This window comes from Somniosus microcephalus, chromosome 6 (genome assembly GCF_052327205.1).
Source record: "Somniosus microcephalus isolate GS21.2 chromosome 6, FLI_Smic_1.0, whole genome shotgun sequence".
Classification (NCBI taxonomy): Eukaryota; Metazoa; Chordata; class Chondrichthyes; order Squaliformes; family Somniosidae; genus Somniosus; species Somniosus microcephalus.
In genome coordinates, this window is record NC_140992.1 from 22094359 (window position 1) to 22110723 (window position 16365).

Here is a 16365-nt window from a genome sequence, read left to right on the forward strand (position 1 = left end):
TGGGGCAGCATATTCCATGGACCTACCACCCTCTGAGTGAAGTAGTTCCTCCTCATCTCAGTTTTGAAAGAGCAGCCCCTTATTCTAAGACTATGCCCCCTAGTTTTCTACCCCAGTAGTGTCTCGCATTATAACCTTTGGTGTTTCCTCTAATATTCTTGATAATAAAAATAAAATTCTGTTCACAAAATAACTGAAGAAAAATTAATAAGTGCAATTCCTTTAGTGCCACTAGATGGTGCTAGTGGAGCATGTACATATGCCACGTTTCAATATTTCACAAGAGCTTGCACTTTGGTGCTCCTCATACACGTCTCCAACCCCTTTGATGAAGGAGGACAAAACATTGGATACTGAGAGGGGGGTGGGCGGGGGGGAATGGTTAGGGTGGGGGATCAAAGGAACGAATGAAAAGAAGGGTTTGTTGAAAGTGGGGTGTCAAAGTGGAGGGAACTGGGCAGGGTTAAAACCGTACTTAATGAACACTTGTGACATCTGGTAACAGGAAATGGTTGTTGGGCAGAAATGTTGCCACCTTTTTAAACAATTTTTATCTTTTCAATTTAATTCATATAGCGCCTTTAACATAGTAAAACTTCCCATTGCGCTTCACAGAAGTGTTATCAGACAAAAATTGACACCAAGCCGCATAAGGAGATATTAGGGCGGCTGACCTAAAGCTTGGTCAAGGTGGTAGGTTTTAAGGCGTATTACAAGGAGAGAGAGGCGATGAGGCTGGGGGAGGAAATTCCAGAGCCTGGGCCTAGAAAGCTGAAGGCACGGCCGCCAATGGTGACTAAGATCGTAAAAATAACCGTACACAGAACCTGCATCCGAATTTATAGACATTTTTAGACTTAAAATCTAGTCCGTGCGCAGTATCTTTAGGTGAGTTTGTCAAAATGCAAACTAATTTTTTTTTTATAATAATAAAAACAAAATGCTGGAAACAGCAGATCAGTCAGCATCTGTGCAGAGAGAAACCGAGTTGACGCTTCAGGTTGATGACCTGTTCACCTTCATTACTATCTGTTTCCCTGCTCGTGTCGGATCAAGCTGTAACTCGCTTTCACAGACACATTTCTTTTTCCTCAGCTCTGATGAAAGATCGACTTGAAGCGTTAACCCCCCCCCCCCCGCGCCCTCCCTTTCCTGCGCTATTTTTGCTTTTGCTGTAATTTGCTTTTTCTTTTTCAGGTTGTACCAGCACACAGACCAGCGCTAATACAGCATCTAACACAAAGGCAAGATCCACCCTGATAGTTTGTCCACTGTCTGTGCTCAGTAACTGGATTGTAAGTACACTGTGGCAGATTTTTGAATCTGTCCCTACAAATTGTGGTTGTCTTTTACACCAATATTCTCCTTTATTGCAATCAGCCCAAAAAGTACAAAGCCCAAACTAGTTGAAATAACTTGAAATGTAAACCTGTCTTTCAGGATCAATTTGAGCGACATTTATATCCTGACGTGAAGCTGAATATGTATCTTTATTATGGCTCTGAGAGAAATAAGGGTGCAGCATTCCTTGCAGTACAGGATGTAGTACTGACCACCTACAATACATTAACAGTCGATTATGGGGTAGGTGGTAAATATAAAACTGGTAAGGTATTGAAATCCATAGCCGTCTTTGAGATTGCACACGTTTCACACTTGTAAAGTAACATCTGTGATTTGTGAAAACCAATCAAAATACTTCACTGAAAATCACAAACACTTGTTGGATTGAGCTTTTACTTACTTTTCTTTTCTGACCAGTGAACAGTTCTTAAAAGTTGTGCTGGAGTCTGAAATTTCCCTTTATCAATGCATAACCTTAGTCCTCAGAGCTGCTGTATTTGTTAATTCACACACCGTAGAAGCAATTTTCATACAACAGTTTGCATTTATCTAGCGCCTTTTAAACGTAGAGAAGTGTGCTTCACAGAGGCATGTGGAAAATGGATTCCAAACCAAAGAAGGAGCATTTGGGAGGGCAGACTAAAAACGTTGTCTAAGCGGTGGGCTTTAACGAGGGTCTTGGAGAGGCAGATAGGGTTTAGGGAGGGAATTCCAGAGAGTGGAACCTCGGCAGCTGAAGGCACGCCTGCCAATGGCGGGGTGGGGAGGGGGTGGGGGGTGAAGGGGTCGAGGTGCACAAGAGGCCGGAGTCACCAGAACACAGAGTATTGGGTTGAGAGACTGTAGGGCTGGAAGAGGTTACAGTGACGGGGAGGGACGAGGTAATGGAGGGATTTGAAGACCAAGTGACGTATTTTAAATTTGAGGCATTGAGGGGAAGGGCTGGGAGGTCAGTGAGGATGGTGGTGATGGCCGAGTGTGATTGGTTGTGGGACAAGATGCAGACAGTAGAGTTTTGGATGAGGACAAGAGACTGGCCAGGAGAGCATTGGCATAGTCGAGTATGGATGTTTTCAGCAGTAGATGGGCTGAGGTAGGGGCATGTACAGGAAACTTTCGTTTATCCGGAGGTTAAATGTCCGGAAAGCTCTATCCACCGGCAAAATTCAGGAGTCGGTTCAAATACGTTTTTTTTTCTTTTCGTTGCTTTTTTTCTCCAGTCGTGGCTCTGCAAGGTCCAGCTGAAGCTGTTGCTTAGCTACAGAGACGCTTGCAAGCTGCAGCCAACTGTTTTGAAGCTGTAAGCAACAGGATTTGTTGCTTCACACGGAGCTCAGAAGCTCCGTATGTTTTAACATTAGCGCTGGTTTCTACGGCAGTTTTGATGGGACGGCACCAGCTCGGTCCTGTCAGTGCCGGATACCAGAAAGTTTCCTGTAATATTAGATTAATCCTAGCGTGTGATGTTGGAGGTGGAAGTAGGCAGTTTTATTGATAGCGTAAATGTGGGGTTGGAAACTTGGCGTGGGGTCGAAGAGGGCACTTGCGAACAGTCGTCTTCAGCTTGAGTCAGTGGTAATGTACATGAGCAGGAACTAGGGCTGATTTCCCTGCCTACTCCTCAGCACAGTCAAGGGTGCACAGGTCAATTGTGACACCTATCTCCACCTCACGGGGGTTTATATTATCAAATGGAACTTCATGATTTAATGGCAGGAAGCTCGGATCTGTAGTGCTGTGTCTGTGGAAGTTAGCACAGTAAAAGCAATGGGAAGTGAGCTGACATTAACTGGCAGTCAGGCAGGTTTTGATAATTCCCACATGGGTTAAGATGAACAGGCATGGATGCAGTATTTCTACAGAATTAATAATGCAAGAGAGTTGTAATAGAAGTAGCTTCCCGTTATACTGTGCCTCAACAGGAGGATGAGTGAAAATGACATGTTCTGGCTGAAGATTGACCTTCCATGCACCACATTGTTTAAAACCATAACACGGCATTGTTTGAGACCACTCAATCAATATTTCATGCATTTTCTTTCACAATATGTGTGAATATGTATAACGTGTGTGTGTGTGTGCACTGCTTAAGATCGAAGTAGAGCAGCAAAAAATATTCCAAGTGTAAATGAGATCGGTTATGAGGAAGGATTAGAGCTCATGGCTAGAGAGAAGGTTATAAGGGACATCATTGATCAAGCTTTATAAATTGTTAGCAGTTCTACAGTAGCATTGCTGACAGTAAGTTGCTGTTTTTATAATGACCCTTTGGTATTAGAATGTGTTTTCTGCCTCTAGGGTGTAGCTGTGTCCCTTCAAGGCCACGGTGTCTAATTGCTGCTAAGTAAACATTGGGGTAGATCTCAAACTTTGTCGCCCGAGTGTAAAACTGGTGTTGCGGATCGGCCGCCCGTTATCGAAATGCTCGACTTTCATTTCCATTGATTTCCAGCCGGGCGTTTTCTATAATGGGTAACCAAACCACAATGCCAGCTTAATACTCTGGGCAGAAAGCTGAAAACTTGCCCCATTCGGTGAGAGGAATTTAATTACCCTCGAGGCTGAAGATCACAAAGTGCGATTTGTAAAGTTACTCTGGCTCCTTCATTTCTTTTGCACATTTTTGAAAATATGAAGGACCAGGCACTGGATATATTTTTATAATAATGGGTGGATTAAATGGTATACAGTAAACACAGAATATTACATCAGATTAAATTACACTAATGGGCCCAGGGGATTTAAATTAGTTAAAAGTAAGTTTAAAATGAATACTTGAAAGAGTGATAAATGTTTGAAATAGTGGGCTAAGGAAGATAATAAAGACGTAGAGACTGGGGCATTTAAAATGCAGCTGGATACTACAGTGAGCGAGTTAGGGTGCTAAGAGGTCTGAGCTTTAATGCACTGAATGGGCTTTTCGGGTGGACAATGGACTTGTTTTTTTAAATGTGGTATACTGATACCAAAAGAGAATTTGTCAGACAGCTGTATTACAACCTTGTGGTCTGGAGCCCTCATCTTTCATTTCACTTTATCTTTCTAAATGTGTTGAACTGCTGCAGCAGCGATAGTGTCTAATCCATGAATAGTTTTACAATTCTCGAGTGGTAGACAAATTGTACTGGATTTTTATCCTTTGTCCTCTTCATAGTAACTATTATTAATTTGCCCTGACAGAGTGGAAGTGCCAGCCCGTTGCATAACGTGAACTGGCTCCGTGTGGTGTTGGATGAGGGGCACACCATCCGAAACCCAAACGCCCAACAGACTAAAGCAGCGCTCACACTAACTGCTGAGAGAAGATGGGTGTTAACAGGTAGGGCTGGGAGATGTTTATTGTGCTGACCTGTTGAGTCTCGTCTGATCATTGTGATTCCTTTTTGAATGGGGGAGGAAAAACTACTGGGCTGGATTTTGTGGTAGAAATAATGGTGAGCCTATCAGCACTCACCGTTTTTAAAGTGTAAATTAGACAGCAACTTCCAACGACCGCACATACGCGGTTAAATGCGGAAATCAGGAAGGTGCTGTCTGAGATGCCCTGCTCCTCCAAAAGCTGCGTGATACTGGTATCTTGCCGAGCGACGTGCCATTAAAATACAATGAACAGTGTAAAGTCGCTGTACTTATCTGATGTATACACACTAAGCTCACCAGAAAAAGTTCAGGCTTGTCCAATCCGGTGTAAGTACATTTTTAACGGCGTGATATCGTCTTAATTATTGCCAAACAACCTCTCTGGCACTGAAAATTAACCTTTAACAGGTATGGAGTCTCATTCCTTCAGATTTTAATTATTGTTGGAGATTTTTAAAAATACATTGACATTGAATTAAATATTCTAACTGACACTTCCTGGTTTAGACTCTGCGCGCCGCATCAACGATTCTTCAACCTGATTGGTTAAGGTGATGTGCAGTTGCTTGTCCTGTTCACACAGGTCCCAGATCCCCTGTAGAGGGCGCTGTGCTTTTGGACCATTGGCTGACGGGAACTTTCAGTGCAAAAATCCCATTTAAAAAGTCAATGGGCAGGTGGCGTTCATTCGCCGCTGACTGCAAAATCCAACCCAATATTTCTACACTGCGATAAAGAGAAAACTGCAAATACTGAAAGTATACAATGGGTCTGCTAACCTAAAGAGAGAGGATAGCGATCAGGAGCAGGAACCCCTAGCTTGATGTTTTTCCCCTTCTTCACTAATGCATATTCATCTTTGATTTTTATCACTGGCAGAGTGTAAAAGCTTGTGTGCATCGAATTTGCTTTAATAATGATTATGTGGATTAATTAATATGTTCTTGTGAAGCTGTTGATGTTAAAACCTGCTACTCGAATATGATGTACATTATAACATTGTAGAATACTCAATCATAAGCTCGGTGTGGTATACAATGCGAGGCACAATAAAAATTATTAATTAATCATAAGTTAGCTATAATTAATTAATAAAAAGGTTTCGTCACAGAGGGTCTGATTTTTAGATTGCTCTGCCGATCCCTGGAGTATTTTGCAATTAAACAGGGAAGATGATCTTCCCGAACTGTAACTAATCCTCAGTGTTACAAAGGGAGCTACTTGGACGTTCAAGGCAGCCTGGGAGCTGTTGTTTTATTTAAACTTGTTTTGCGCATAAATGCTGCTAAACCCGAAGCCATCACTCACCAGATGGGTCCAGACGTAGAAGGCCCTTCAGTTCATTTGATCCCCAGAATACCAATCCCACCGCCTTGGTTTAAAACCTCATCCAGAGGACACCACCTCTGACAATGCAGCACTCCCAGTACTGCACTGAAATGTCATCTTGGATTATGTGTTCAAGACCTGTTGTCGTGCTCAATTCCACAACCTTCTGAGCTAGAGGTGAGAGTGCTGCTAAGTTGACATGCATAAGTTCATCTCCGTGTAACTGCCTGTTTTATGCACTAAGCATTATCATTGGACTTGACAGGTAATTGTGCTGTGTGTCTGCCAGTTCCTGAACATCCAACATGCTTTTCTGACCACCTTGGTTGTTCCACTCCTTTTATTCATTTTGCCATGATCACAACAGCAGTTATGTCGAAAGTCTTCCAGTCCATCAGGATGCAAATGTTCTAAACTGGGACTCCCATGAGTCTATTATCGTGAAAGCAACTTTCAATGCAGAGTAAGAGAAGGTTTGTTAAGCCATGTAGCTATTCATTCAATATGATTCTGCCACAGGCACACCAATTCAAAATTCCTTGAAAGATCTTTGGTCCATTCTTTCGTTCCTGAAGTTGAAACCATTTACAGACAGACAGTGGTGGCACCGGACTATCCAACGGCCTGTAACCATGGGGGATCAGCATGGTCTCAAGTAGGTATTTTTGACCTGAAATTGGGTGAGATGGAGGGAGGGAAATCCCGAGAGTAGGATCTAGGCAGGTGAAGGTTCTGTGAAGGGAAGGGGGGATTGCACAAGAGTCTGGAGTCCGAGAAAAGTATTCAGAGCAGAGGAATATCGAGCTAAAGGCGATTGTGGAGTTAGGAGAGGGTGAGACCATAGGGATTTAAAGACTAGGATGGGGATGTTAAATTGGAGCTGTTGGGGAATAAGGAGCCATAATACAAGAATACTGCTATTGAAATGTGCTTTCAGCTCTGTATATTTTTCTTTAATCAGACTATGCAACATGCATCTTCAGTTTATCGCTTGCAGGTAATGCGTGATGGAGCAGTTTGAGCTACAAAGCTGCTTGGAAGCAGATCATTCCTGGGCGGCTCATTTCTATATTGCTACGGCCACTGTCCATGTAAACACAATGTACTAGAGGACACCGAACACACACACACTTCTTGAACTTTGTATTTCATAGATATCAGTAACATTTTAAAAAATAAAATGTAATTCTGATAGTTTTCAGTGGAATAAATAATTAGAATTTGATAGATATAAAGGCGTACAAAATATCTCCTTGAAACATCCCACAACGCTTAACTAACAATGAATTACTTTGATGGGAGGCACGGTTGGGTAGGAAATCCTAGCTGCCAATTTGCATACAGCTAGATTGTGTAAGCAGCAATTGAGTGAATGGCCAAATAGCCTGTGTTTGGTGGTCTGGTTTGGCAGGAGGGAGGACTGGGACACTGGGAGAACTCTGCTGCTCTTCTAGTAATGCAGTGGGATCTTGTACATCCATCTGAATCACTGAAATGGCCAGACTGTGCTTCAGTATAACTCTTCAGCTAAACGGTAGCTCCTATGGCAAGGCAGAACTTGCAATACTGCACTGGGGGGTCAGCTTAGTTTACAGGAACCAGAGTAGACCATTCAGCCCCTCGAGCCTGGGCCAACTAAAGTCCTGGCGTGGGGCTTGACCCCCAAGCCTCTGACTCTGAGGCAAAAGTACTACCAAGCTAACGAGCTTTATTTTCAAGAATATAAGTTTGCATTATCCAACATAGTTTATATAGTGCAGTTTATAGCTGGTGGTGATTAGTCTGCAAGTGCAGAGCTAATATTCTCTATCTTTTCTCTTGCATATTAAAACAAAACTGAGCACTATGCACAGATTTGGTCTCCATATTACAAAAAGGATATCCAGGCACTGGAGAATTTGTGCAGAAAAGATTCACATAGGTAATACTAGAGCTGAGAGGTTATAACTCCGGAAAGACTGAATAGGCTGGGGTTCTTTTCTCTAGAAAAGAGAAAGCTGAGGGATGACATGATGGAGGTTTTTAAAATAATGAAAGGCTTTGATAAGTTTGACAGAGATGTTTCCACTTACAAGAGAATTCAAAGCTAGGGGTCATAAATATAAGATAGTCACTAATAAATCCAAAAAGGAATTTAAGAGAAACTTCTTTTCCCAGAGAGTGGCTAGCATGTGGAACTTGTTACCCCATGGAGTAGCTGAGGCGAATAGCATAGATGCATTTAAGGGGAAGCTAGATAAGCACATGAGGGAGAAAGGAATAGAAGGATAGGGTGAGGTGAAGTAAGTCGCGAGAAGGCTCGTGTGGAGCATAAACATCGGCGTATTTCTGTGCTGTAATTTCTATGTAAAACTCCATACTAGTGATGTATGGACCTGAGAAGGATGCGTTCTAAACCGGAGGCTCCTAACTCGTTTGTGTGTTTATTCTTCAGACGGCTACAAGCATTAATAAACAACATTACCTTGCGAAGAACCAAAACCAGCAAGGTAAACGGCAAGCCGGTAATTGAGCTTCCGGCACGCACTGTCTTTGTTCAACATATAACTCTGTCCGATGAAGAGAAGCAGATATACGAATCTGTGAAGAATGAAGGCCGGGCTATTATCGGCAGGTGAGATTCTGAAGGAATCCCAGCCTCCTGTACAGAAAGTGGGGGCAGTACAAAATTGTATCATTGCCACATTTTGTCCCATGCACATCCTTAACCTTTTTGTAATGCTAATGTTTTATTTGCGCCATAATATTCAGCAATAAAGGGGCAAATATTTGGGAAGATTGCAATTTGTTACTGAGTACATGCCTCGTGTAGCCATTTGATAGCCAGGCTTCGATTGCTTAGTTATGTGAATTAATCAGAAGAGACAGTAATCCGAGAGTGCTTAAGTGGGAGATTAATTTTAATAGCCAGGAAACCATGGGCTGGAGGTCTGCAGTCTCTCGGTATGAGTTCCCGGCAAAGTGGAAAATGTTATTTTAAGTTGCTTTGCGAAGCATAAGTGCAATCATAACTTTATTTTTTAACAAAGTAGTTGATCTCTTGTGGCAAAGCTCATGGACAAAAAAAAAATTGCCTCTCTTCCTGTAACTGTCTCTAAATTTCTTTCCCACTCTCAAATTCTCCTCTGCCGCTCTTGCTCTCTCTTTTGTTATTGTGCATATTAGGAACATTGTGGTTTGACAACTGTGTCTGCCTGCCTGAGATTTAGCGTGACAGCCCCGTGTTTTCAGTGAGGAGGTAGCACCGACTGAGCAGTTCACCTCGGCGCTGTGATCGCATGCTGCATTCAAACACACACATGCCCACAGTTTAATGCTTCTCCCTTATTCCAACATTTTTCAGATACTTCAGTGAAGGATCCATTTTCACACATTACGCAGATGTCCTCGCTATCCTGGTCTGGCTGAGGCAGCTGTGCTGCCATCCTCGGCTGTTTGCAAATTCTTCAGCTGTAATGGGTTCCTCAGGTAGGAGCAGCGTTATCCGAGATCCTCGCCATTGTGTTTCTGCAAATGAAATGGGAGACTGCTTCAGACACCTTTTTATCTTCTTAATTGAAGCCCATAGGATTGAAGTGGCAGTGGCAGCATGAATACGAAATTAGAGTCATAGGGCCAGAAATTCGGGTCCCCACGGGTGAGTAAGTACTGTGTACTCGCCCGTCTGGCCAACGAAAGTGCCGGTTTCACGCATACGCTGGAAACCGGAACTTCCGTTCCCTTGAAGGAAGGGGTTCGGAGGTCAAACGCGTGCGCCAGAGAGGCAGCGCGTCGACCTTGAACTTCCGCTTTTTTCACAGGTTTCTCCATGAGGGTAAGTCTCCAGCAGCTGCGCATGAAAAAAAGAGTCGCAAGGCCTGCTTTTAACAAGGTAAGAGGCGAATTAAGTAAAATTTAAACATTTTTTCCACAGGTTTTTCATTTTTAAATACTTTAAAGAAAGGTAAGTTTATTTTTAGCCCCGTTAAAAACTTTAATTTTTTCAAAAATTTAAAATTTTATTTAAAATTGTTAGCTTATAATTATTTTAAAAATGTGATTTAAAAAAAAAAAAAAAAATTATTTGAAGTTTTACTGAGGTTTTGGGGCCGATCTCTATTCATAGATTTGACAGGTCTTCCTGTCAAATCTATGAATGAAGCATTCCCTGCTCCGATTGGCTCCCCATGGCCCACGTGATCCCAGGGAACGCTTCGAACTAACTGCACCTCTGGGATATGCGAGCACTGTGCGCCGGCAGCTGGAGCAGGCCCAGGATCAGAATCCCACGCGGGCCCACAGCACAAAGCTGGGGAAGACATTGGTGATGGGTGAGTGGCCCTTGATGTGAGATAGAATACAAGCAATGGAGCTTTGGACAAGTTGAGGTTTATGGAAGGTAGAGGATGGGAGACTGGCCATGTAAACTTTGGAGTAATTGATGCATTTGCCCCCTAGGTAGGAACTGCAGAGGCAAGGAACATTGGAGAATTTTGGAGGTTTTCCTTAAACGTAAAGTCCACTCTGATTCAGTACTGGCCACTTAACTGAACTAGTTAGCTATCTAAACCACCTATGGCCCACCAAGCATAGCACATGCAAGCTTTGATGAAACATGATGTACGTTTGTTTTTGTGTTGAATTGATATAATTTAATAAACAAAACATCCCAATCATCCAAATTAATGATTTCTCCAAACAGGACTATTTCCTAAACTGTTCAGATATAGAGCATCCAGCTGTGCTAAGTCAATAGTCCAGGTTCGATTTGAGTTTGTGTAAATGGTTAAAATTGGAAGGGTTGGTTATTTCTGTTCATTTTAGATGGAAATATACTAAATGGTGGTCAATTCACTCACTCTCTCTCTCTCACTCAAATAGACACTGCCACTCCTGATGAACTGCGGGAAAAGTTGGTGAAGAAGATTAAGCTAGTTTTGAGTTGTGGCTCTGATGAAGAATGCGCCATTTGCCTGGAATCGCTGACCTTTCCTGTAATTACACACTGTGCCCACGTTTACTGCAGGCCGTGCATCTGCCAGGTTATTCGGAATGAGCAGGTCAGTGGATGACCGGAATGCGACGTTACGCAAACTCTTCTGTAACTCGTGGGTTTTAGGAGATTTCTGCGAAAGTTTGTGTTGACATTGGTGCCAGGAATTTCCTCGGGGGTTCTCCTGATTTGCTGCTGTAACTTCAGCGGAAACCCCGTTCACGTGTATCCGGGGGTTTCTGCCAATATCCCGCTGAAGTTATGGCGGTTGATTGGGAGAATCCCCGAGGAAATTTCTGGCATGGTTATTTAAGGCTGTATTTTCAAGTGTCGATACAAAGTGGTTTTGCTTCATACAGATGCTAACTAAGTTGCAGTATATGTTCTCTTGTTATTTATTCTTGGGATATTGGTAATGCTGACAAGACTGCATTTATTGTCCATCGTTAGTTGCCTTGAGGTGGGCCTTCTTGAAGTAGTTATTAAAAATGAGTCGTTTGCTAAGCCACTTCAGAGGACATTAAGCATCATTAAGCATTTGGGCAGCACGGTGGCATAGTGGTTAGCACTGTTGCCTCACAGCGCCAGGGACCCGGGTTCGAATCCGGCCTTGGGCGACTGTCTGTGTGGAGTTTGCACATTCTCCCCGTGTTTGCGTGGGTTTTCTCCGGGTGCTCCGGTTTCCTCCCACAGTCCAAAGATGTGCGGGTTAGGTTGATTGGCTATGATAAATTGACCCTTAGTGTTAGGGGGATTAAATACGTGGGGTTACGGGGATCGGGTGGGATATGTGTCGGTGCAGGCTCGATGGGCCAAAATGGCCTCTATCTGCACTCTGGGGTTTCTGTGATACGTACTGTGGAACTGAAGTCATTTGTTGGCCTGATCGGGTGGGAGCGGCAGACCCCCTTCTCTGAAGGGCATTTGGTAACTAGTTGGGTTTTTACAACAATCGGCATCTTTGGTCAGTTTTCCTGGTGCTAGCCCACAAATTACCAGGAGAAACTGGCGAGTGGGTCAGTAACCAGAGGACGCCGGTTTAAGATCATTGGCAAAAGAACCAGAGGGGGAGATGAGAATTTTTTTATTTACGGTGAGTTGTTGTGATCTGGAAAGCATTGCCTGAAAGGGCGGTGGATGCAGATTCAGTAGTAACTTTCCAAAGGGAATTGGATGTATACTTGAAAAGGAAAAATTTGCAGGGCTATGGGGAAAGAGCAAAGGAGTGGGACTAATGGGATAGCTTTCAAAGAGCCGGCACAGGCACGATGGGCTGAATGGCCGCCTTTGGTGCTGTAAGATTCTATGATTTATTCAATACAGTTTCACTACTTGCCATGGTGGGCTTTGAATTCATGACCCCATATCCAGATGCTATAATCACTGGACTGCTGTACAAGGCCTGGCCCGACCTGACTCTGGAGCGAAGTGGAGTGGAATCCCCTGTAGAAGCCACGTCAGCGCAGTAATTGTCTAAGTGCAGCCCAGGAGTTACCCAGCCTGTGGTCTAAACACAAAACTAATGACTTGTCATTATAATTTAATAATTATTAGGGATAAAGTCTTAAGTCAATTTTTTTTTTAAATGTATATAAATATTTAAGTTTCAATATATTTTGTAATTAGTGTGACAACTGGCGGAGAGCAGTACTAATGATGGGGTGAAAAGGCACACGTGAAAAGGTTGCGTTCACTGGAGCAAGTGTGCCGTACTGATCGATTGCAAACTGGGAACATTTTCAAAAATAAATCCCTTAAGATTTTTCCTCTAAGAAGCAGAATGATAAAAGCCTTAAAAAGGTATTAACAAATGCCTGCTGCAAAACTGCACGAGGCTGCTCCTACTTTGCTGCATGTGTTGGAAGGGTTCACTGGTGTGCTGTATGCTCACTGATGCATTTACCCACCGACACCTGGGAATCCCTGGCCCAAGACCGCACAAAGTGGAGGAGAAGCATCCGGGAAGGCGCCGAACACCTCGAGTCTCTTCGCCGGGAGCAAGCGCAAGGAGCGCACGTCAACCCAAGCACCCGACCCACCCGCCCCCTTCAACCACCGTCTGCCCCACCTGTGACTGAGACTGTAGGTCCCGCACTGGACTCATCAGTCACCTGAGAACTCATTTTTAATGTGGAAGCAAGTCATCCTCGGTTCCGAGGGGCTAAGAAGAAGATGCATTTATATTAGTGTTGATGCCGTAATATAAAAAGTGCCAATACCAGTGCCTCTGATGGCTTAGAAGCCCACCTTCGACGTTGCTGTGTGCCCCCCCAAAAGGGCATTGTGACCGATGGCAAACATTAATGGGCCACTGCCAGCAGCATTGAATGACCCAATAATTTGAGCTGTGACATTGAGAAAGAACTTTATAAACACTGGAGCATGCTGCGGTGACCCTCGCAGTATAAACAAGGTGAACTTCGAGAGGACATGTACTGTAGGCACGCTGCAAAGTGCTTTATCAATGTAAACACGGGAGCTTCAATTCTTGCAAACTAGTTAAGTGTGTCTGATCAGTCGATGTGTCTCGTTACGTTTTTCCTCCTTTTTCTTCCCAGCCCACTGCCAGGTGCCCCTTGTGCAGGACCGAGATCCGAGTAGAACAGCTGGTGGAGTGTCCCCCTGAAGAGACAGACTCTGTGGCACTTGATAAAACTCAGCAGGCCTGGGTCTCCAGTTCAAAGGTCAGTCAGAAGCTTTGAGTTCTTTTCTTTTTAAAAAAAAAAACCGATCCAACCAGTTGTGAGGAGAAGCACTGATGTCGGGAAGGGGAGATTCTGAGAGATGGCATGGATGTCATCTGTGGAACGTCGGCCTGCAGACATTTGGGAAGACCAGCAGCTGCAGCATTCGTGGCCTGTCTGCATGAGAGCTCAGTTTTTATAAATTTGACAGTAAGTGGCAATTGAGTTGCTCAAATTTAACCTCAAAATGACAAGACAGGCTGGATAACTCCTGGGCAGGCAGGGCAATTTTTGTCACTTTTTTTTAATGGCAGAGGTGGGGAGCGCAGTTGGGTGAGTTTTTATCTAAGATATTGAGGGCAGGGAATGTCTTGAGTGATTTTTAGCGTTTGCCACCTTTAGTATAGTTTAAACAAATGATGTACCTCCAGGATTGCTGCTTGCCCATTTTGGGACTGGACAGTCTGGTTTGAGGGTGAGCTAAATGGAGATTTCTAAAGGAAACTGGACGACAAAAGCATCTTTTGTTCTACATACAGAAGCCAGTTTTTCCAGTTACTCTCGTCAGGGGGACACTCCACCATCGGGTCATTCAATGCTGCTGACGGTGGCCCATTAATGTTTGCCATCGGTCGCAATGCCCTTTTGGTGGGTGGGGAGAAAAGAAGCTCTTTCGTCGTATTGTGCCTCATGCCTTGCTTCACCTCATCACATTGAGATTTTTTTTGACCATTTTTTCCATTGAAGGAATTTGAATAGAGTTACTTTACAAATGATTTTATAATAAAATATATTCTATACAAGGTTTAAATATAATAAAGGCATTGCCAAGTGGTTAAAATATTAATGAGTTAGCTTTAATGATTCCCTATAGACTAACTAATCAGCAATTCATTAGTGCGTCTTTGCATTCGATAAACTCCACATATCCATTGTGTTAGGAAGTTCCTTGGTTGCTTTCTGGTTGTGAAGCGAGGGAGATTAAATAGAAACACTGGATCAGTGATCCTACAAAAGCAGATGGGTACAACAAAGGCTGCAAGAAGGTTAGAAAATAAATTTGTTTAAGTCAAGCAAGGTGACCCACTGATCATAGAATCATACAGCACAGAAGGAGAACATTTGGCCCATCATGCCAGTGCCTGTGCCGGCTCTTTGAAAGAACTATCCAATTAGTCCTGCTCTTTCCCCATAGCCCTGCACATTTTTCCTTTTCAAGTATATATCCAATTCCCTTTTGTAATTTACCATTGAATCTGCTTCCATCGCCCTATTAGGCAGTGCATTCTAACTCGCGTTTTAAAAAATAAATTCTCATCTTCCCTCTGGTTCTCTAGCTAATTACCTTAAATCCGGATCCTTGGGTTACTGTCCCTCCTGCCAGTGGAAACAGTTTCTCCCTGTCTACTCTATCAAAACCCCTCATAATTTTGAACACCCTCTATTAAATCTCCCCTTAACCTTCACTGCTCTAAGGAGAACAATCCCAGTTTCTCTAGTCCCTCCATATAATGCGGGGAAGTGCAGCATGTGATTACGAGCAGACAAGTTGCATTGATTGAAATAAGTGAATCCGATCGTAACTCTTTATTCAAATTCCTTCAATGGAAAAAATGGTCAAAAAAAATTGCTGTGCATGTTACCTTACTGTGAAATAAAGTCACTTAAAAAGATTTGAATCTGGCCTTGTCTCACCAAGCGTTTGCTCGGTCTGCCTTCGAAGACAGGGAATAAGCACATGTGAAAGTTTCAAATATCTAGTTCCGATTACAAGGGGATACTATTATTACACCCCTTTTCTGCTATTGTATAGTTAGATATTGTGCACCGCGGAACCTGAGAGAATATCTAAGCCAAAACTCTGAATTTGTAACGACTGACATTTAATTACTTTGAAGTGCAGTGATTTATTATACAGCCAAAAATGGTTACCATTTTGTGAATGGCATGATCCCCCACACAGCATCAATATGGAGATGCTGATTAAAGTTTTTAGTGATTTTCATCAAGAAGGCAACCATGTGCATCTCAGTGAGTGTTATCTGGATGACTGTAGGTGGCTCATCCGGAGCTCCATGATGTGCTGTGTTTGCTCCATGCAGGCATCAGTCCCAATCATGTACCAGTTATCTCACTATCCCCACTTGTGAGGTTAGACTCCCTGGACTTCACTTACACATATAAGCTACTTCAATTTATCTCACTCCGTAAGAACACCACAACTCCCACGGTTGATTTTTCTCTACTGGTGTAAATTGGGTCTAAATGGTAAAAAATGCTAAATTTCTGTCCACGGGATGTTGCCTGACCTCCTGAGTTTTTCCAGCATTTTCTGTTATTTCGGATTTCCAACATCCACAGTATTTTGCTATCGTCTAAATGGTAAAGAACTGGTGCTGATCCTGCCAGAATGACAATTTGCTAATACAGGTAGACTACCCTTTATCCGGACTTCCGAAACCCTCTAAAAACCGAAGGTTTTTTCGTTCAGCGTAAGTCGTGCGAACGACTTACGCTGAACGAAAAAACCTTCGGTTTTTAGAGGGTTCCGGTTGCGGAAGTTCGGATAAAGGGTAAGTCGTGCGCACGACCCCCCCGCCGACCCCGCCAGCCCCGACAACTGCCGACCCCGCCAGCCCCGACAACCGCGGACCCCCCGCCGGCCCCGACAACCGC

At 43.4% G+C, this 16365-nt stretch overlaps 1 protein-coding gene across 1 annotated transcript in view; it reads left to right on the plus strand.

The window, feature by feature from the left end:
• Positions 1–16365, plus strand: part of hltf (helicase-like transcription factor) — a 94076-nt gene that overhangs the window by 61678 nt on the left and 16033 nt on the right. Inside the window, exons 14-21 of the mRNA XM_085989839.1 lie at positions 1198–1295; positions 1441–1584; positions 4525–4663; positions 6553–6688; positions 8468–8647; positions 9377–9501; positions 10894–11072; positions 13564–13689. Of these exons, the coding sequence (XP_085845965.1) occupies positions 1198–1295; positions 1441–1584; positions 4525–4663; positions 6553–6688; positions 8468–8647; positions 9377–9501; positions 10894–11072; positions 13564–13689 (1127 nt within the window). The remainder of the gene's footprint in view (positions 1–1197; positions 1296–1440; positions 1585–4524; positions 4664–6552; positions 6689–8467; positions 8648–9376; positions 9502–10893; positions 11073–13563; positions 13690–16365) is intronic.